This window comes from Peromyscus eremicus, chromosome 17, assembly GCF_949786415.1.
Source record: "Peromyscus eremicus chromosome 17, PerEre_H2_v1, whole genome shotgun sequence".
NCBI classification, from domain to species: domain Eukaryota; kingdom Metazoa; phylum Chordata; class Mammalia; order Rodentia; family Cricetidae; genus Peromyscus; species Peromyscus eremicus.
The window spans coordinates 50,506,493-50,528,422 of NC_081433.1; the positions used below are offsets into that span (position 1 = coordinate 50,506,493).

At 39.8% G+C, this 21,930-nt stretch overlaps 1 protein-coding gene across 1 annotated transcript in view; it reads left to right on the forward strand.

The window, feature by feature from the left end:
• Nucleotides 1–915: 915 nt before the first annotated feature.
• Nucleotides 916–21,930, forward strand: part of LOC131894232 (probable ATP-dependent RNA helicase DDX60) — a 97,781-nt gene continuing 76,766 nt past the window's right edge. The window contains exons 1-5 of the mRNA XM_059244463.1: nucleotides 916–1,040; nucleotides 17,356–17,466; nucleotides 17,625–17,691; nucleotides 18,008–18,197; nucleotides 20,001–20,342. Coding sequence (XP_059100446.1) covers nucleotides 17,436–17,466; nucleotides 17,625–17,691; nucleotides 18,008–18,197; nucleotides 20,001–20,342 — 630 coding nt within the window. The 5' untranslated portion in view covers nucleotides 916–1,040; nucleotides 17,356–17,435. The remainder of the gene's footprint in view (nucleotides 1,041–17,355; nucleotides 17,467–17,624; nucleotides 17,692–18,007; nucleotides 18,198–20,000; nucleotides 20,343–21,930) is intronic.

Sequence of the window (21,930 nt, forward strand, 5' to 3'; positions counted from 1 at the left end):
TTCCTTGTGGAATAGAGTTCTGCCAGTTCCTTACTGAGTAGAGAGCTCAGCTTCTAGTCCCATCTTGGTCAAGATCACCCAAATGCAAGACTTCCTTGCTTTCTAGAATCAGCATATTTAAAGCCTTCCCAAAGTCACAGAGATACTAAGCAATCCAGCTATCCAAACTAAATTGCAGCCAGGCCGTGGTGGCACATGCCTTTAATCCCAGCACTCGGGAGGCAGAGGCAGGCGGATCTCTGTGAGTTCGAGGCCAGCCTGGTCTACAAAGCAAGTTCCAGGAAAGGGACAAAGCTACACAGAGAAACCGTATCTCGAAAAACCAAAAATAACAACAACAACAACAACAAAAAACCCAACAAAAAAAAACCAAACTAAATTGCAGGAATCAACAGGAGAGAGAGAGAGAGAGAGGGAGAGAGAGAGGGAGAGAGAAAGATAAGAAAAGGAAAAATCATTAAGGCAGAAATAAAAATAAGTAGGCTCCATTTTCAGCTTGTTTAGTGGTGTTTATTGGCCAAAGAAGATCCCAAATAGATTAGTCACAGGCTTCAGTAATCAACTCAGGCATTCTCAAATTCCTTCCTGCCCCCACCTGAGGGAGCAAAAGGCACCACATCTGGTGTTCTGCTTCTATGGCCCTCTCCACTGTTGCCAGGCTTGGAAGTCCTCAGGTTTCTCTGTCACAATTCCCTCCCTATTTACCTCAATACTCTCAAAGCCTCCGTTTTCCTTGTCTTACAGTTCTGACTTTACAGAGCGATGCTAAAAGCTACATTTCCCAAATCGGCTTCTCGGATTGGCGATGAATGGAAACCGAAACTTAAGGCTGCTTCTGGGAGCAGAAGGGAAACCGAAACTGTTCTTCACGCATAGCATAAAAGGCGGCCGGCGCAGCTTAGAAGCTTGCACTTTGAGGAGGGATCAGATCCCAGGTCTCCCAGGAGCGCTCGCCCTCTCCCAGGAGCGATTCTGCACTCTCTCAGCACTCTAGCTTCCAGCAGAGCAGTCCTGCCGCCGCCGTTCTCTGCAGGCAGCAGGTCCGTTCCGGTGTGGGCTTCGCAGGGGATGCTTCTGGTCTGGCCAGGGGCTTGCAGGGCGTGTCAAGGTCAGAGGTGTCCGGAAGGAAGGAGGGGCTGCTACGGAGCTGAGGGGACAGGACTAGGAGGGGCCTTCTTTGGGCAGTGGATCATAGACTTACTTGCCTATGCCAGAGGCTGCAGCCCAGCGGATGCAGAAGGAAGCGACTTCAGTGGTGAGCAGGAGGGAAGAAGAAGACATCGCGCCCAGGCTCTCGAGTGTTCTTCGTCTTAATGGGGGACTTAAAAATAGGGATAAATAAGTAGGGACCTCTGATGTGTGCACAGCCAATGAAAGTCTGGCATTGGCATCAGAAGTCCTTCTCCTGGGTGCAGAATCGGGGCCCTACTCCACACTTGCGGAGAAGCTGAGTGTGACCAACAACTCGGATGAGTTCTAGGCGCTCTTAAATTTCAGTGGTTAAGACAATTTACGTTTTTACTGCAGCAATCCCCCACCCCCTAGCATGCTTCCTTTTTGAGACAATCTCCCTGTATAGCCTGGTACTTCCTCTGGAGTCCAGGCTAGCCCTGAACTTGGAATAACCCTCCTGCCTCAGTCTCCCTGTTTTAGTCATCTAAGAGCTAATGTATTCATGTGTAAGGAGCAGGTATTGGTTTTGTTTCCGCATAACTAATTAGCACACTCTCAGTGGCTTTTAACAAAAACGAATGTATTATTTTACAGATCCTGTTCAGGCACAGATTAACTGTTTTTGCAGAGCCCAGGTGTCGCACCTGCCTGAACTGAAGGTGTCTGCTGGGGCTGAGCTCTTCTGCCAGCCCCTGGGGTGCTCATTCTAGTTGCTTGAGGTCAGCAAGAGGACTGGAGTTCTCTGTTTTCTTGCAAGTTGCTGGATGCAGGTTACTCAGTGTCTAAAACTTTGCATTGTCATCCCTCACAGGTGGCGGTGCCTCCCAAGCATTTAGGAGACTTTCTGTCTCATCTAGCATGATGGTAGCCTAATCACTAGGGAGACTGTCCTGTTAAATAAGGGTGGTGGGACAGACGGAAGGAAGTTATACAAGGCCAGAGTAGCAAAGTGGCAAGAGGCATGGTGACCATCTTAAAACTTGACCCAAGGGGGATGAATCAACCCTTCTCCAGGTGCTTTTATAGGAACTCAGTCCTATCAGCAGCTCCAACATTCTGTTCCAATATTTATGATTTCCTTGACTTCCCTGTAACCCCTCCCCTTTCCTCCCCCTCCCCCATTTTCTTCTTCCTTTTATTGAAGATTTCTGCAAGCATAATACAAATATAATTCTGAGACTACAGAGTTTAGACGATATGTGTTTTGGGTTTCCTCTATCCCGTTCTGATTTATAGGTCCTGAGTGACATGTGTAGTGTCCTGTAGACATCTCCTGCTGTGTCGTTGGTAGGTCTCTCTTCTCTACATGTCCTGTAAATTAGTCGTTGTGGCTAGAGTTCTGGGTGTCGACGTTTGCCTCTATGTTTGTTCTCCTGTCTCAAGATCTCTTTCTGCCCTGGGAGTTGTAAAATGGTGACACACTACTGATTCTTCCCTGTTTCTTAGCTGGAGTGCTTCTGGGAAGGGACTGTCCCTTACAGCATTTAGTAGCTTATTTACATAGTCCCTTTCAGAAAGGCAGCTGAACAACTTGGTTTTAGAAGTTGTTTCTGATCCATTATCTTTAGATGCTGTCCCTACTTACTTTGTGGAGGAGAAGGCACTTAGCATCGTTTCCTCCCTTTCTTCTTTAGTGATCTTCTCAATTCTGTTGCTCTATTACTATACATACACACACACATGTAATAAATATACACAGATGTACATTATATTATAAAATATGATTTTTAATAAATTTTATAATTATATATATATATAATCAAGATCTTTCATGTTTTGCAGGATTTTATGACAATTGTAATTTGTTTTCCATAGTGAGTCAAAAGTGGAAACCAGTATATAATTTTTAAATTTATTTTTATTTTATTTATTTATTTTGTTTTTTTCGGGGACAGGGTTTCTCTGTGTAGCTTTGGAGCCTGTCTGGGAACTCGCTCTGTAGACCAGGCTGGCCTCAAACTCACAGATCCACCTGCCTCTGCCTCCCTAATGCTAGGATTACATGCATGTGCGCCACCACCGCCCGGATTAGATTTATTTTTAATTGTGTGTGTGTGTGTGTGTGTGTGTGTGTGTGTGTGTGTGTGTGTGTGTGTGTGGTGTATGGGGATGTGCATATGAGTGCAAATGTACTAGGAGGCCTGAGGCATTGGATCTCCCGGAGCTGGAATTACAGGCAGTTGTGAGCCTCTGGACCGAGTTCTAGGAACAGAACTCTAGTCTTCTACAACAGCAGTGCACAATAATTATTGTGTCATCTGTCACCTTTCCAGCCCCTATGTACATATTTCTGAAAGGCACAGTGTGCTTGTGGGGATTAAAGGACAACTCTCAGGAGTGTGTTCTCTTCCTGTATCATATAAGTTTCAAGGATGGAACTCAGATCATCAGACTGGGTGGCAAGCACCTTTACCTACTTACTGAGCATTTTTATTGGCCCAATTATGGAAATATTATTGGAAATAATTTGAATAATTCAATATTATGGAAATATTGCATTATAGATGCAATCTTCTTGTTTGGCTGGAAAATGGAGTTTTGTATCATTGTGACTACCACTGGAAATAGGCTTTTACAATATTTAAACTATGTACATAGCTCCATTGGATCTTTTTAATCTTGCATTGTTTCACTGTTTTCTGAGAATTCTCCTACTTTCTTTAAATAAAATTATAATTCAAGATATATAATTGGTGGAATTTCTCACTTTTTAATGACAAGTTATATCATTTTGCATTCTCAATGACCTGAAATGTATGTTTAGTGCAGAATTCTGGCTCTAAGGTATTTTCTTTTAGAAATTAGAAGATGTATTTTTTCCCATAAAACTACCCACCAATATTGCTTATTTTAATTCTTTTGAATAGCCTGCCAGGCACACTTAAAACAGTTTTTTAAATGTGTTCATATATTTCTACAGGTTAATACATAGAGAAAGTAAATAAATTATGTAACTTAAAATTGTATAGTCTGATTGGCAATAAGTCTTAAAAACTAGATGTTTTGTCTAAAATATGGATACCCCTGTCCACTTCATTAGTTTTTTTTGTTTTTTTTGTTTGCTCATTTTTGTTTTTCTTATTATTTTTGTTGTTTACTTGTCTTTTTTCCCTTAATATGTGGGGAAGCTTTTCAATTGATTTTTTTTTAAAGCTCTGTTCTAACAATGAATATTACTTTGACCAAGTTTATTCCTATTCATTTTGGTTTCTTAATCTGTCATTTTTTTCTTAGTATTTTCCTCTGTTTGCTTTTCCACTTTCATTGTCTCAGAATTTTCTGTATGTTTATCCTCCGACTATGAACTCTGGGGAGGGGCACTTTCATATTTCATTTAATGGAGGTGCTTTTTCATTCTATGCTGTAGAAGAGAACCTATACATACATGTTATTAATAGCTTGCCATGTATTAATGGCTTGCTTGGGATAAGTTAATGCTCCAGTCCAGGTGATTCCTGGAGGAGTACAGGGTTGATACTTGTAGACACTAACTAGTCTCAGTGTCCCAAGGAAGGCCTGTATCAGTGAGACATGAGTGAGATCTGGGATGACTGTCTGTCTTGGCCTTTGGTCTGTCTATCTATGAGGCCTGCTGGTTGGAGATGTGATATAAAGCAGTTTGTTTTTAGGGTGATAGCCAGGTACCTTTTCATATCACCAGCTCAGAATGAAACACCCGAAAAAACAAACTTCAGAGATATACATGTTGACACACACACAGGAATCCCATAAAAACATAAAACCAGAAGCCATATTACATATGCTACGGACCTGTAAGATAGAAAAAAATTGCTCTGACTAAACATTATAAGGCAAAGAACCCCAAAGATGCCTTGAGTTTCTGTTGGCTGTCTACTGCTGGACATGAGACCTACCCTTAAGACTGGATTGTTTCCACAGTGAGACCCCCTCAGAGAAAACCAACTTTTCATTTGCAAGTGACTACCTATTAGGGATAGCTTCTAGGTTAAGGATGGGGCCTGTGTTCACTTTTCTAGGACCCCATTTGGTGAAGACTCATGCAGGCCCTTGTGCATACTGCCACAGTCTCTGCATTATATGTGTACCAGCCCTGTCATGTCTGGAAGGCCTTGGTTCCTTGGTGTCCTCCATCTCCTCTGGCTCTTACACACTTTCCATCTCCTCTGGGAGTTCCCTGAGCCCCGAGAGAAGGGGTTTGATGGAGATACTCCTTTTAGGGCTACGTGTTCCAAAGGTCTCTCACTCTCTGCACATGTTTGGCTGTGGGTCTCTGTCCTTGCTCCCATTTGCTGCAAGAAGATGGCTGCCAGGCACAGATCTGTGAGTACAGCAGAATGTCCTTGTGAGTTACTTTATTGCTGTATTCCTTTAGCAGAACAGTAGCATTTTGTTTTCCCTAGGTCCCTAGCCTGTCTAGTCTCCTCTTCCTGGCCCTCACGCAGCACAGGGCATGAGTTCTGTCTATCTCATGGCGTAGGCCTTCTTGTTTGGTTACTCCTATAAGCCACTATTGCACTAGCAGGTCACTCTTGTAGATCAAAGGGTTTGTAGCTGGTTTAGTGTCTGCCTTTCTCCTTTGGTAGCTTCCAGAGTACCTTGTAGTAGCATGACAACTAGCTCATAGAAATGAAGCCTCTAAGTAGGCACGAGCTTGATTTCTCCATGTGCAGTGAGTTGTTTAGAGGTCGTCTTCAGCAGCAGGGCCTTATTGTCAGTGTGTGGAGAACCACCAACAGCCTTGACAGTAGCCTGGATTATTTGAGGGTTCCCATGGGACTTTTTGACCAAGAACTAGATTAGCTGTAACCCATTCCTGGTACCGGAAGCTTTATTTGGTAACAGGAGATGTCAAGTTGTGGCTCTGTCTCCCCCATTGTTTGGCAAATTCATTTAGATTGACTTCATATATGCATTTATGATAGGAAGCTTATACTGTATTAGGTTTCCATATGACCCCTTCAAGTGTTCCTTGGTTTTAGCTGTCCCTGTCCATTTTCTTTCTCTTGCCCCATCCTATTCCAACCCCCGCAACCTATCCATCCATAACTAGCTATTCATTTCCCTTCCCTAGGGAGATCTCACCTTCTTCCTAGTCCCTTACTCTCTACCTAAGCTCTGTGGTTATATGGATTGTAGTTTGCTTATCAATGACTTAACAGCTAACATCCACATATGAGTGAATACATATTATATTTGCCTTTCTGGGTCTAAGTTACCTCACTCAGGATGATTTTTTTCTAGTTCCATCTATATACCTGTGAATTTTATTTTTTTTATAATAATGAGTATAAATTCATTCTGCAAAATGTGAGTAATAATTCATTCTGTAAATGTACCAAGTTTTCTTTATCCATTCATCCATTGATGTTGTTTATTAATAGGTGGCAATTATAAATGCAATGAGTATGGTTGAGCAATTGTCTATGTGGTAGGATGAAACATCTTTTGACTATATGGTTAAGAGTGTTATGACTAGATCTTGAGGTAGATTGATTCTTATCTTTCTGAGGAACTGCCACACTGATTTCCATAGTGGCTGTACAAGTTTGCATTCCCACCAGCAGTGGATGAATGTTCTCCTGCTTCCACATCTGTGCCAGCATGAGCTATCACTTTTAAATTTGATCTTGACCATCCTGATTGGTGTAAGTAAAACCTAAAAGTATTTTAATACGTATTTCCCTGATAATTAAAGGCATTGGACATTTCTTTAAGTGCTTCTCAGTCATTCGAGTTTCCTTTTTTGGGAATTCTGTTTAGATCTGTCTCCATTTTTGATTTTTGGTATTTGTTTTCTTGATAGTCAGTGTTTTGAGTCTTTATGTATATTGGATATTAGCTCATTAGTGGATGTGTAGTTGGTAAAAAGTACTTTTCAATTCTGCAGGCTGCCATTTTGTTTGAATGATGGTGTCCTGGCCATACAGAAACATTTTGGTTTCATGAAGTTCCATTTGTTAATTATTGTTCTTAATTTTTGTGTTATCAGTATTCTATGCAGAAAGTCTTTCTGTGCCAATGAGTTTAAGACTATTCTCCATGTTCTCTTCTATTAGGTTTAGTGTATCTCCCCTCACGTTGATGTCTTTGATTCTCCTGGAGTTGAGTTTTGTGTGGGATAATACCTATGAAAATATTTGAATTTTTTTACATTCAGCCATCCAATTTGACCATCACCATTTGTTGAAGATGTGTGTTTAATTGTTTTTGTTTTGATTTTAGCCCTGAGGTTGATGCCATTCTGTGTCTTTTTATTGGAAAATTGCGATCATTGATTTTGAGAATTATCAATGAGTAATGTTTGTTGATTCCAGTTACTTTGTTATTGTGGTGTGGGTTTTATTTTATAACTTTTTCTCGGTGGGCATTGGTGGTGCACGCCTTTAATCCCAGCACTTGGGAGGCAGAGGCAGATGGATCTCTGTGAGTTCAAGGCCAGCCTGGTCTACAAAGCGAGTTCCAGGAAAGGCGCAAACTACACGGGGAAACCCTGTCTCGAAAAACCATCAAAAACCAAACCAAAACAAAACAAAAAAACCAAAAAACTTTTTTTCTCTTTCTTTTGATCTGATATTATTGATTACTTATATTTTCTCAAATGTGCTTAAGCTTTTCAGGTTGAATTTTTCCTTCTAAAACCTTTTGTAGGGCTGGATTTATAGATAGATAGATATTGTTAAAATTTGCTTTTATCCTGGAATGTCTTTATTTCTCCAGTATTGTGACAGAATGCTTTGCTGGGTGAAGTCTGGGCTGGCATCTATGTTCCCTTCGGGCTTGGAGAACATCTTTCCAGACCCTTCTGGCTTTTAGAATCTCCATTGAGAAATCAGGTGTTGTTCTAATATATGTTTATATATTATTTTGTTGGTAGGGTTGCTAGACTCTAGAGGAGATGTATTGTCCTTGCTGTTATTGATTTTGCTTTTACAGTAGCTTATAGGCCAGTTTGGGATCATTGTAATTCTAGGTGCTGAGAACTGGTCTTGTCTTTGTTGGGTGGGTGTTCCATTCCTTGTATTCTGTTGCGCTCTCTGGGTGGTGGCTGTGTGTTGCCTGGTAGGAAATGCTTCTAAGATCCTGCTTGGTGTGGCCATTGAGGGTTCAAGTGAGAATGTGTTTCTTGGTATTGGGGGTTGACACATAGGGATGAAAATGGGCTGGGGAAAGGGCTAATGGGGTCCCCAGGAGGGAAAAAATAGGCGATGCCACCAAGATCTGCTCATTCCTCTGGGAATGGGGGCAGAGAGGGAAGAGTGGCAACATCCAGCAGTCTGCTACAAAGCTGAGAATGAGACTGGGGGGTTGGATTTGCAGCAGAGGAGTGAGAGTGAAGATCTGGAGGCTTCCTAGCTGCTTCTCTGGCCAGCATAGCTCTCTAAATTATTTTTTGAAATCAATATACCAATGCTTCAGGTCTAGTCTGCCATCACTAGACCCAACAGCAAGCTTCCTGTACACCTCATACTACTACTAGATACTCTTTTCCTTGGTCCAGAAAAGTTTGCTGTTTCCTCCAGGTCTGGAGAGGAACAGGTATCTTTTGTATCCCTCACTGCAACTACAGGGTTACATAAAAGAGTTTTTGGTTCTCTGTGTTTCTCTCTCCCTTTTCCCTTCTTGCCTATGCAAGGTCATTGGAAACTTTGGTATCTGGGCCTGCTCTTGCTGGAATACAACATTCTGTAACTCTCAGACTCATGTGAGGATATAATGTATAAGGGGGATAAAATGTGTGAGAACCTTAAAAACCCAGAAGCTCTGCATAGGGATAACAGCAGCCTGGGAGTGTGGCTGACTATGGACAGATATTCTCAATTTGTTGCGTCATGTCGTAAGTGAAACTTGGATCCCCCTCTACTTTAATACAGTTTGTCAGTTTGCTTGTTATGTCGTTCTTTCTCACAGAATTGAGGAAGTCAAATAAAAAGGATTCAGTGAGTAGGAGAGAGAAGGATAGAATGTGAAGAGGGTGCATTTTCCATTAAAAAAAAAAACAGGTCAAAATAAAAAGGGGATTTTTAAAAAAAAAATTAAGAAAGATTTTTGACACGGACTAAAATGCCATTTTGTCCTTGGGCAAAGACTAGATTATTCCAAAATGGAAGAGGAGAGATGAGGGCATTATCAGGAGGTTCTCTTGACACCACAGGACAACCAAATGAGTTGTGAAGGCTTTGTGGAGGATGAGTCACAGGATGGAAGTAGTGATTACTGAAGGTTATTAATTAGCAGATTGTGTTTGTAAACTTATATACATGTATGTAACAATGATAATTAAAGAGTAAGAGGCCATGAATTTGAGAGGGGGTGGAAGGGACAGAGGAGGAATTAGGGGAAGGAGAGGGAGGGAGAGTGATGTAAAGAAAGTATTCATGTATGAAATCCTCAAAAGGAAATTTTAAAATATTCCTAAGGTCAAATCTTAGCTCATTCTTATAAAACTTCAAACCAGTCATCTTTTAAAAGTTGGGTTAAGTTATTTATCTTCTCCGCTAACAAGTGGATTAAAAAATCAGATTTTATGGTTAATCAAGATGATTATGTTTTTTGCTGTCAGACATTTTGGAAAAATGACTTTAAAGAAGTCGTTTATTTAAGGATTTTGTTTTAAAATCTTTTAAAAGAGCCAGTGAAATGGCTCAGCAGATAAGGGTACTAGCTACCACGTCTGAGAACCTGAACTCCATCCCAGGACGCACTTGGTGGAAGGTGATGGCTGACTCCAGACATTGACCTCTGACCTCCACATTTATATGTGCACAGATGTGCATATACTCAAAACACAGAAATAAAATTCAATAAAAATTTAAAGAATCTCGTAATGCCACTTTATAAACAATGATTTTGGTGCGACTTTGGCCAAAGATAACTCTATTGCTTTGCTGGTTCCTACGCTTCCTGTAAAACCCTCATGGCTCAGCTAAGTCTTTGTCATTCACTACATCTAAGTAAATAAAAACTACATATAAACAAACTAACAAATATAACTCTAATGAGCATTTCTTTTCCAGGTTAGTTTTTACAAAATACTTGAACGTATTGGTTTTATTCTCCTTTTCAATCTTCGTTATCAGTCTGTTGACTTTCTACAGAAGTCCGCCCCCACGAGAACAAAGTGGGGTACACTTGGAAGGTGCCGGGTCATCACGCACCATTTTGATACTAAACTCAGGTGTCCTGAGAATGGTGCAAGACAAATGGTGTTAACCAGAGAGGGAGCACACATCAGAAGTCTCAGAAGTGTGGTTGGCTTCCCAATCAGAGTGGCAGCCTGAGCTCTGGGATGATCACCTGTTTTGCCCTTCCTATAAGGCCTGCTGGCTAGAGATGAGATGGAAGGCATCTTCAGATCCCTTTTCTCACATCACCATGTGGCTGTGTGGCTGGTTCCTGGGTTCTCCTTCTCTGACTACTTCTTTATTCTTTTTTCTCCCAGATTTCTCCTTCTATATATTTCTCTCCTGCCAGCCCTGCCTATTTCTCTCTCCTGCCTCATTATTGGCCATTCAGTTCTTTATTAGACCGTTGGGTGTTTTAGACAGGCACAGTAACACAGCTTGACAGAGTTAAACAAATGCAACCTAAACAAAATAACAGACCTTAGAATAATATTCTATATTTACCCCTTTTGTCTAAATAAAAATGAAAGTTTTAACTTTCATTAAAACTACATACAACAAAAACAATTATCAAGTAGGAATTACATTTACAAAATTCTGTCCATTTGTAGTTAGCATATTCAAAGAAAATAACGCATTAGCTATCCTTTCTTAGTGAATCCAAAGTTTTACACCTAATTTACTTTCTATCATATCTGAGGAAAACTGCAACTACAACTATGTAGCCTTCATCTCCATCAAAGGCCCAGAAGGATGGGATATTACCTAACAACAGGGACATTTGGCTGCCTGGACAGTGACCCAAAGTTCCTCTGCAACATTGGTGCATCCATCTTCAGCCTACAGGCCCAGAATATCTGGCAGACTTTTCAGTGAAGCAGGAAATTTGAAAGACTGCCCTTTGCCAAAACAAGGAAGGGCAGTCCTTCAGGTGTCCTGAAGAATATCTGGCAGACTCTTCTGTGAAGCAGGATTTTGAAGGACTCTCCTGCCTTGTTTTGGCAAAGTTCAACCATTTTTTTTCCTCTGGGTCCTGCATGTCCAGTCTGCACAGCACATAGCCAAGCAGTCAAAGGCAAGAGCAGTTTATTTGCCCAGTGGATAAGCTTGCCACAACAAAAGCAAACTCCATAAGGAGTTTCTTCAATTCTCATCATCTCTGAAGTAAATTTGTGCTGCCAGGAACAGATGTGTCTCATTGTCATGAAAAACTTTATGTTAACAAACCATTTTAAATGCCATATTCTGTAGGTCTTTAAAAAGTTTGAAGATCATCTATCTATCTAAAATATATCTCTATATGATCTGGAAAGCCTAACATATCTACAAATTTGATTATTATAAATGACTAATCACTAACCTGTGTTTCCTGATTAGCCTATATAGTTTATTATAAGAGCTTTCAAAAACGAGAAATTTATCTTACATTTTAAAATAAACTGCATAGGTACAATACCTTAAACAAGAATAGAAACATATATACAATACGTTGTAACAAAAATAACCTTAAATTTTTATTAATATGCAAAAATTCTTTAAACAAGAGTAGAAACATATACACAGTGTAACAAAAATAACTTTAAATTTATATCAATATGCTGTATTCCCCTAAATGATAACAAACATCTATAGCCCACCAAATAATTAAAAGTCTCCCACACTCCTCTTGGGGATGTGGACATTGTGTTCTTCAAACTGCTACCTGCTGTCTGTGGGTGAAGTATCCTTAGGGTCCCAGAGAGAAAAATTTGAGATAATGACCAAGTCCTGGGAGGATCAGCAGTAACCTTTGCTAATATATATCACCTGTCAAGTTTTAGGAGGTCTTGCCTGATCAATCCTGATCCATATTAATGCTGAAAGAACCCACTTTCATCTCCTGTGAGAACAAAACTCCAAAGCATTTTTTATTTCCTCTTCACAAATATATTTTTTGACTTTTTAAAAGATTTAAGGCATTCTTAAGGTATACAGGCTGATGTATTTCAACAGTCCCTCTTTCAATTTCAGGTCTCTCTGCAGCTGTCCTTTGCTTTTCAAGAATTAAAAAAAAAATCAAAATCAACACAAAAACATACAGTATCCAGACTTCCTGTGATTTTCCCATTTTATCTGGCTTTTTTCTTTCATGTTACTTTTACTCTCTCTTTAAAGACTTTATTATTTTTAAACTATTCATTTCTTTCTATGACTATACGTTTTTTCTTTTCCTAAGCCTATGCACATTGTTAAGCACACTATAATCTGTTCAGAGGTTTTCTGTCTGGACCTCTTTTATTGCACATCTTCAGCCTCTTTGACTATGTGTGAGTAAACCTTTTGACTGCTCACCTACACCTGGATTCTTGTGTGGCTCTCAGCTGGGTTGGCCTGCTTCTCAGGTCCTGAAAGCCAAGCCTAAAGCTCATGGCTCAGTTGGAGTTTCTGACAGAGAACTACCTTAAACCTTCCTAGCTATGGAATGCAGCTACCTGAGCTGCCACAGGTGTATTTTCCTTAGCTAAATTTTTATTTAATTTCCATTTTTATTTAGCTGCTGCCTTACCGGCTGAACAGCAGCACCTCTTAAAGGAACCATGTCCTTTTTCTTTTTCTTTTCAGGTTTCTCATGCCCTGGAGATATTTGAGGGCCGTGTTGGTTCGCTAAAATGTTGTTGTTCATTTTTGTTCATTTGGGGTGCCCGCCACCCAGCTCCCAAATAAATCACACACAGAAGCTTATTCTTATTTCTAAATGCCCAGCCTTAGCTTGGCTTATTTCTTGCTTGTTTTCTTTAACTTAAATTATCCTGTCTACCTTTTGCCTCTGGGCTTTTCCCATTCTCTCGCTTGTGTAAATCTTATTCTTTCTCTGTGGCTGCTGTATAGCTGTGTGGCTATGTGGTTGGCCCCTGGGTGCTCCTCCTTCTCTGACTACTTCTTTCTTTCTTTTTTCTCCCAGATTTCTCCTTCTATATATTCTCTCTGACTTGCTACTGGCCTGTTCAGTTCTTTATTACACCATCAGGTGGTTTAGACCGGCACAGTAACACAGCTTCACAGAGTTAAACAAATGCAACATAAACTAAAGTAACACATCTTAAAATGATATTCTATAACAAATTAGTGTGTGTGTATGTGGGTGGGTGTGGTCTTTGTGTGTGTGCACACACACACACCTGTGCAGTGAACTCATTTAGTAGTTATTAGAGGTATACAAATAGCTGATTCTAATTTCCATAGCATGTCCCTTAAATGAGAGGGAGACATAGGAGGAATGGGACAATGATTGGGAACATCTATTTGCTTGTTAAGGATTGCATATAATTTCTTTCTTTCTTTCTTTCTTTCTTTCTTTCTTTCTTTCTTTCTTTTTTTTTTTTGGTTTTTTGAGACAGGGTTTCTCTGTGTAGCTTTGCACCTTTCCTGTAACTCACTTGGTAGCCCAGGCTGGCCTCGAACTTACAGAGATCCGCCTGGCTCTGCCTCCGAGTGCTGGGATTAAAGGCATGCACCACCACCGCCCGGCATTGCATATAATTTCTTACAGAGCTCACTAGGGACACTCTCATATACAGTATGTGAGAGAAGATTAGGCAGGCAGGCTGTGGGATGAATCACTTAATTGTAAAATTAAACATGATTTTATGCTACAAAATGGCTATTTTAATAGCAGTCCTGTGTTGGAGGCACCTGTGTCTCATTGATAGTTAAGACTATTTAATTAAAACTCTATTACTCTCTTCAATTTAGATATTTCTTTAAAACACTTCTTTAAACAATTTCTGTGATGTTAGGACATAGATACATGCACATTAATTTGTTTGGAATGAAACTGTCAAACTATTTTAAAAAACGTCACACTTGGCTCCTCATTTTGTTAGAACAGTTCCATAGAACATTCGAAATATACCATAGACATTCTGACTATGTAGGCACTTATGAACTGGCTTATATTATTGTATAGGACAGAATTAGACGTTATCCTTCCTTGAAACTCTTTTCATTAAAAAAAATTGTGTATGTGTGTGTGTACACATGTATGTGCAAGCTACGTGGTATGGGTGTTCTCAGAGCATGTCAGATCCCCAGAGCTTGAGGTCCAGGCATTTGTGAGCTGCCTGAGGTGGATGCTGGGCACTGATCTAGAGTGCTCTGGGCTGCACCATTCTCCAGCCCCGCCCCCTTTTGTTGTAACCTATTTAAGGCTTATTTTCCTTTGCCTGTTCAGTTCTCACCGACTGGCCATTCTCCTTTTGAGATTGGTACAATGTGGAGAACTCCAGCTGATGCACAATTACCAAAATTGAGGACTGTATAGGTAATGGAGACATTTTTTTTCAGGAAAGTGTCTGAAATCCTTAACTTGAGGTACAAGATTCTTTAAAATTTGATTCTTCTTGTCTTTCCAATCTCCAACCAGTCACCCTGTGCTTTGCCATATAGAATGGACCACGGAATCTCCAAATTCATGATGTAGTGCCAGATTCTTGTGTCTTAACTAACATGATGCTCACTTTTCTCCCCAGACTGCCATTTCTTACCTTCCCCAGCAAGCTTCCGTAGTTCATTATCTTTACATCTGATTCTCAAAACCTCTGAGTATAAGAATCCGATTTTGCCTTTCTTGTTAAAGAGCTCCTCAGTTCCCTATGCCCTTGCTATTGACACACTCAACACTCCATACTGTTATGCTTAACTTGGTTTCCTCTGATCTCTACAAGGGGCTGACGACCTGCTTTAGATACACTTGAGTACACTGTGGGCAAGTATGGTGTGTGGTGATGAGTGATGCTCTATGAGGCTCTGAAAATACATGTAACTGGGTGAGGTAAGAGACCCATGCCTACACTCCTGCCCAAGTACTTCTTAAGAATCCTGGGCCACAGCCACCCCTTCTTCCTTCAGATTTAATCATTTCCCCAGACACACGTTCTCAGTCATTTTAATATTTGGTATCAGTGTTTGGCTCCCCACTGTATGTTCCTGTTTTAATATTATGGGATAGAAATCTCTGTCTTCTGACTTATTTGTTTATGTATCTCTCTGTCTATGTATCTATGTATCTATGTATCTATGTATCTATGTATCTATCTATCTATCTATCTAATAAAATCTACTTATTAACAGACTTAGACATACATATCTGAGCATTTGGCTATGCTTCTAAAATATTTCTTTCTAGGTCATCTTTGCAGTCCTCTCTTTCCTAAAATTTATTAATTATTAGTAATCCTCTGAATTATGTATTTAGTCCCCTTCACTTCTATGATGCTATCTCTCTGTGTCCAAGCATGCTTGTTTGTCCTAGTGGCCGTTTTTTTTTTTTATCATTAATAAGATATCATTATGTATCTATTCTGACGTAGTCGAGACCTTGTGTTTTATTTTATTTTATTAAGAATTTTTTAATTCATTTTACATACCAATCACAGATCTCCCTCTTCCCTCCTCCCAGCCCTCCAGCCTCACCCCCCCCAACCCCCCCTCCATTCCCTCCTTCAAGAGGAGAATTGACTCCATGAGGAGTCCGCAGAGCCTGGTACATTCAGTAGAGACAGGTCCAAGCCCCTCCCTCTGCCTCAAGGCTGTGTGAGATGTCCCACCATAGGTAGTGGGCTCCAAAAAGCCAGCTCATGTACCAGGGATGGATCCTGATCCTACAGCCAAGGAGTCCCTTAAGCATATCAAGCTACACAACTGTCTCGCTTATGCAGAATGCCTCATTCTGTCCTGTGGAGGCTCCACAGCTGTTGATCCAAAATTCATGAGTTCCCAGTAGTTTGGTTTGGTCATGAGACCTTGTGTTTGATGTCTAAGCCTTCCACATTTAAGAATCTACATTACATGGCATACGGTAAGTCTCAAAGCCAGTCAAATTTAGGTGGATCACACATGAGTTCATGACCTTGGCTTGACTTGTGGTCATATTCCAAGATTCCGGCATCAGAGAATGGCCTAATAATCTATGCTGTGGCATGAATTACAGTGTGTGTGTGTGTGTGTGTGTGTGTGTGTGTGTGTGTGTGACTGTATGTGTCATGCATGCTTTTGCATGATTGCATCTATGTGCTGCTGCACATTCATTTGGAGGACCAAGGAGGCTATTGAGAGCATTTCTTTTTGATTGCCTTGAGACAGGATTTACCACTAAACTAGGATCTTGCTATTTTGCCTAGACTCACTAGTCAGTGGGCTCCCAGTGACTGCTGTCTCCCTTCCCTAATGCCAGTGACAGAGCTATGCAGCTGTGTCTGTGTTTTCTCATGGGGGCTGGAGATTTGAACTCAGTTCTTCATGCTTTCCTAGCAAGCACTCTTGTGTATGCGAACATCTCTCATCCCTGAATTAGAATCTTCAGAGTCTTCCTTGACAGCCCATTTCTCTGCTCTTCTCTGCCCCGACTGGGTTTGTTAATGACGTCTTACTTACCTTTTAACATCTGTCAAATAAACTCACACCTTCCCGGACTTATTACCTAGACCTCCCATTCAGCTGTAATTTCATCAAGCTGCCATCATTTCTTTGCCCAGCAGCGGCTTTCTCCCTGCCTGCTGACTAGAACTTTGCTCCTGCCGCTGTACTGTGCTGGAGTAATCTTTACGAAATGCAAAGCCATCACATCTCCTTAAAATCCTTAGTAGCTAGCTATAACACATGCTCAAAGGAGGACCTGCATGCTTCTTAAACCCTCTCCTGAACAAGCACACTTTGTCCCACTCTCCACTCCAGCCTCCTGGCTTCCTATGGGAACCTGGTTCCACATTCATTCCTTCAAGCCACAGGCCACTGCGTGTTACATGTGACAGTGGTCTGCTCTTCTCTGCCTGGACCCTCACTTTCCCTTGTTTTGTGTAATTCTTGTTTAATCCTTTAGAACTGCTCTTTGGCATTGCTTCTGTAGAGAATGTCTCATCTCTTTGACTTGGTCACATCTGTGATTTTTTTGTTGTTGTATGTGTGATCATATGATGAATGGGTCTTTTCTTGATTTTTGTTCCTCGAGAACAGACCACACACGGGTTGTGCTCATTCTTGTATGCCCACCACCAGGGTTCTGTTGAAAGGAAAGTTGATCAGTTTTTCTTTTTCTTTGCAGATTTGCCATCTCATGGATAATGACCATTTAGAGGAAACAGAGTAAATGATATTTACGTTTTTAATATTTCCCAATTCAGAATGGAGGCACAGATAGCAGCAGCGACAATGGGTAACTTTCAATTCAGAATAATATTTATAGCATTACAAGATATATGCTTCACAGACTGAACAGTTAAAATGACTGCATTACTGTTTCTTGTTTCTCAAATAATAACCCTGAGCTCCCTAAAATACAAGTAAAAATATCCCTCTTCTTTCCCTTTTTAGAAGAACATTGCACGGTGATTTTAGAGAAAATGTCACAATTAATCGTAGAAAATATGCCAAAGGCTGAGTAAGTACTTTTGTGGTAATCAAGATTTTGGAAACCATGTGTAATATTCCCCTATTCTGCTAGAGCTGTTTGACCTTATATGGTAATATTGATCTGTACCTGCTTCTGTCTCAGCGTGTGTGTGTGTGTGTGTGTACGTGTGTGTGTGTGTGTGTGTGTGCATGTACAATACATACATGATATAAGTATATGTAATTATTTGCAACTATGTATTCATCAATTTAGGTTATTAATGACAATGAAATAATAACAACACTACTATTTTGTGGTATTATGCCATCCACATGAATTTTGCTTTCTTTTGTTTGTTTTTTAGCTACTCCAGCTTATTCAATGATTTTGTTGAATCTGAGTTTTTCCTGATTGACGGAGACTCCCTACTTGTCACATGTGTGTGTGAGAATTCACTTCAGCCAGGACAGAGTCTCCATTTCTTCTACCTGGTTGAGCGCTATCTGCTGGATGTTATTAGCAAAGGAGGACAGTTTGCCATAGTTTTCTTCAAGGTAACACAGACCAGCTGAGTTTTCTAGTCTCTGAAGACTGAAACCAGAATTCATTAAAATAATTGATTAGGGACAAGGACTCTTATAGCGGAAGTGGCCTCGGACTCATGATCCTCTTGCCTCTGCCTCCCAAGTGAAAGGATTTCAGGTGTGCACTACCACACCTGGCTATGACTAAGATGGTTTTTATAAAATTGTATAAAGATTTCGCCTCTGACTGCAAAGTAAAATGCATTTTGAAAAGTTTAGAAGATGAGATGGAGGCAAGGCACGGAGGATCGAAGTTTGAAGCCCATTGGAGCTCCCACAGTGAGTTGATGAGTAGTCTAGCCAACCTGGAAAGACCTTCTTAAAAGAAATAAAGATCTAGAAATGCAACCTAGCAGTAGAAGACTTGCCTAGTATGTGCAAGGCTGTGAGTTCAATCTCCAGGACAAAACAAAACAAAACAAAACAGCACAAAATAAATAAAATTTCAAGGGAAGAAGAGAAGAAAACAATTACCCAGCATTGCAGTGTTCAGGAATAAACACAATTAGATTATTTTGTAATGTGTAATGATAGAATTTTACTAGATAAAAAGAGTCACAAGAGTTGGTCAAATTCTCAGCAGTGGCCCCCCTCCGACCTCAATTCTAGTCCTCTAACCCTGAGAAGTACTCTGCCTTCAAAACTCAGCAGGCAGTTTATTTGAGTACATTGTTAGGTGTACCTGAGCCCACATGAACTCCCTAACTCTGTTTTGCTATTGTGTGCTCTGTTATAACTATCAATGAGAGAATACCGTATTTGGTGCAATCAATAAAATTTTGACAATTTCAAATACAGGTATATGTACCTGCTACCATATCTTCCTATTCGTGTACTCAGGGCAGCTAACGCTCTACTCAGGGATTCTGGTGTGGACTTGTTCAATCAGTTTGCAACTCATGTGACTGTATATTTCTGAGCATTGATAGCCAGCAGAATTTTGTACAAGTGGCCAGGGTTCTGCCCTATATTTGTAATTTGTTGTACCAATTTTGGTCTACTGAGAAAAACATATGCTATTTAAGAAATGGCAGAGCACTCTGGACTAATTCTCTAGAATAACATGTTCCCCTTCAGTTCCCAATTCCAGAAAATTTATAATTACAAATTACAATTTTCATAGTTTTTTTTTTATATTCTTTTTCTTTTTGAGGTGAGGTTGGACAGGAGAATGACTAGAAAATAGAAAGGCAAAGTGTAATGAATGCTGGGTACTATGGGCCTGCTTACTCTTAAGTCCAAAGTGTAATGAACTTTGGGTACTATGGACTTGCTTTCCCTTAAGTCCAAAGTGTGATATACTCTGAGTACTATGGACTTGCTTTCCCTTAAGTCCAAAGTGTGATATACTCTGAGTACTATGGACTTGCTTACTCTTAAGTCCAAAGTGTAAGGAACTCTGGGTACTATGGACTTGCTTACTCTTAAGCCCAAAGTGTGATGAACTCTGGGTACTGTGGACTTGCTTACTCTTAAGTCCAAAGTGTAATGAACTCTGAGTACTATGGACTTGCTTACTCTTAGGTCCAAAGTGTAAGGAACTCTGGGTACTATGGACTTGCTTACTCTTAGGTCAAAGTGTGATTTATAGCATATATTTGTGATACAACAAAATTCCAGGGTCAATTTACTGACTAAAGGGCAGAAAAAAAAACCCAAAACCCTGCTGTATTATATTTCTTCAATGACCTTAATGATAGGTGTTAACTGCCTGAACTAATAAAATACTAAATGATACTTCTCCAATAATGTACTTTACTTCCTTCTCCATAGGATGCTGAATATGCATACTTCAATGTCCCTGAACTTCTCACCCTGAGAACTGCTCTAATTCTGCACCTTCAGAAGAATACCACCATGGATGTTTGGACTGACTTTTCTGGATGCTTGTCGGAAGAGTGGAATAATGTCTTGGGTCAGAGTTGCCCATATTTCTTGATTATTGCTGACGAAGGCCTGAACAACGAGCAGACACACCTTTTCAACTTCGTAGTCATTCAGTCTTGGGCAGTGAAGGTCAACGTTGTGCTCTTTTCGGGGCAGAGATCTGACATCCTCCGCCTTTATGCATATTTTATGCAAAGCTCACATTCAAAGCAGACGTTTTTCGAGGAGGTAATGTATATCTAAAAGATGATGTTCTGAAATTTTATAAGCATTTCTAAATTAATTCAGGAGATAAGGCTCAGTGGTTAACTAAGAGGGCAGACTATTCTTGCACCCATGTCTCGGGTAGTTCATAACTGCCCATAACTCCGGCTCCAAAGGGATTTGACATCTCTGACCTCTGTGTATACTACACTTACATACACATACCTACATAGATACATACATATATACAGACAGACAGACAGACACACATACATACTCACAAAACTAAAAATTAAATAAATCTTTAAAAATAACTATCTTGATCCAATATTGACTCAACCCACAATATAGAAACTATTATAGATTTAGTAGGATGATATATAGGTTAATAATAATGACAATAAATTAATAGTAATGACATATAGTAATTTGCTAAGGACTTCTTGTCATATAATAGTTCTTAACACTTACGAATTATTTATATTTAATATTCACAAAAGTCGCAAGAGCCAGGCATAAGAATTGTCTATATTTAAAAATGATGAAATAGATACTTGAATATGTAGCCTGTTCAAAAGGCTACCAAATGAGTAATATAAAAGAATGTAGAATTTATGAGAAGCAGTGTTACTCTGTCCCCTATGTCCTCAAATACTGTGTGGTGTGTGAAATCCAAGTTAATGAAGGCCAGAAAGACGTGAAATCAGAGGCAAAGGTATGTCTCTGTTGCTGAGATCTACTAGCCAAATGATAGATTATGTGTTGGCCTTTAGTGAGAATGCACCAGAGCAAAGCACAATAAAGAAAAGAAAGTGATGGATTTACTTCTTCATGAATAGCTTCAGTCAATAATTCATTGGCTTTTCAAACAATCAGAATTCAAATTCCATGATGGTATTATTTTTTACCTATGTTGGTATATTTGAGAACTAGTTTGTTGAAATTTTCACCATAAAGCATGTTTTCTAACTTTATAAATAAATATAGTTTGCTTATTTTTCACTAGTTAAGGTGAATTCTGCATATGAATATCATTCCATAGCTCATCAAAGTAGCTTTAGAACCAGTTAACGTGTGTCCCTCTTTGAGAATTGCATCATGCCCATCATTGCACACTGAATACGTGCAAATAGTTCTTATGACATGACAGGGTAGTTTATTCTGCTTTTATTAGGATTCCTATCATTAAAGTATTCCTAACTCTGACTGCCAATTGTGAGAAGAAATAGGCCTCGGCTTTATTTTGTACCTGGGGCAAATATTAAATACTGAGTTTATGTTGTGGTTATTTTTTCTTTTTGTAGACTGTGTCTCACTGTGTATCTTAGGCTGGCATGAAACTCACAAAGCTACACTTTCCTCTGCATCTCTGGATGTTGAGATTGAAGGCATGTGCCACCTTACCCAGCCCGAGATTATAGTATTCTGTTCATAGCAGTTTCTGAATCAGAGTTCTGAGAAATCATACAATATTTTAATGGAGAATTGTATTTATAAGTTAATTTATGCATAATTCATTAAATTCACCTTAAAGAGGCTTTTTTTTTTTTTACATTAACCAATTTGAGGGCTACTTAGAATTTAAAATACAATGAAATACATCTTACGACTC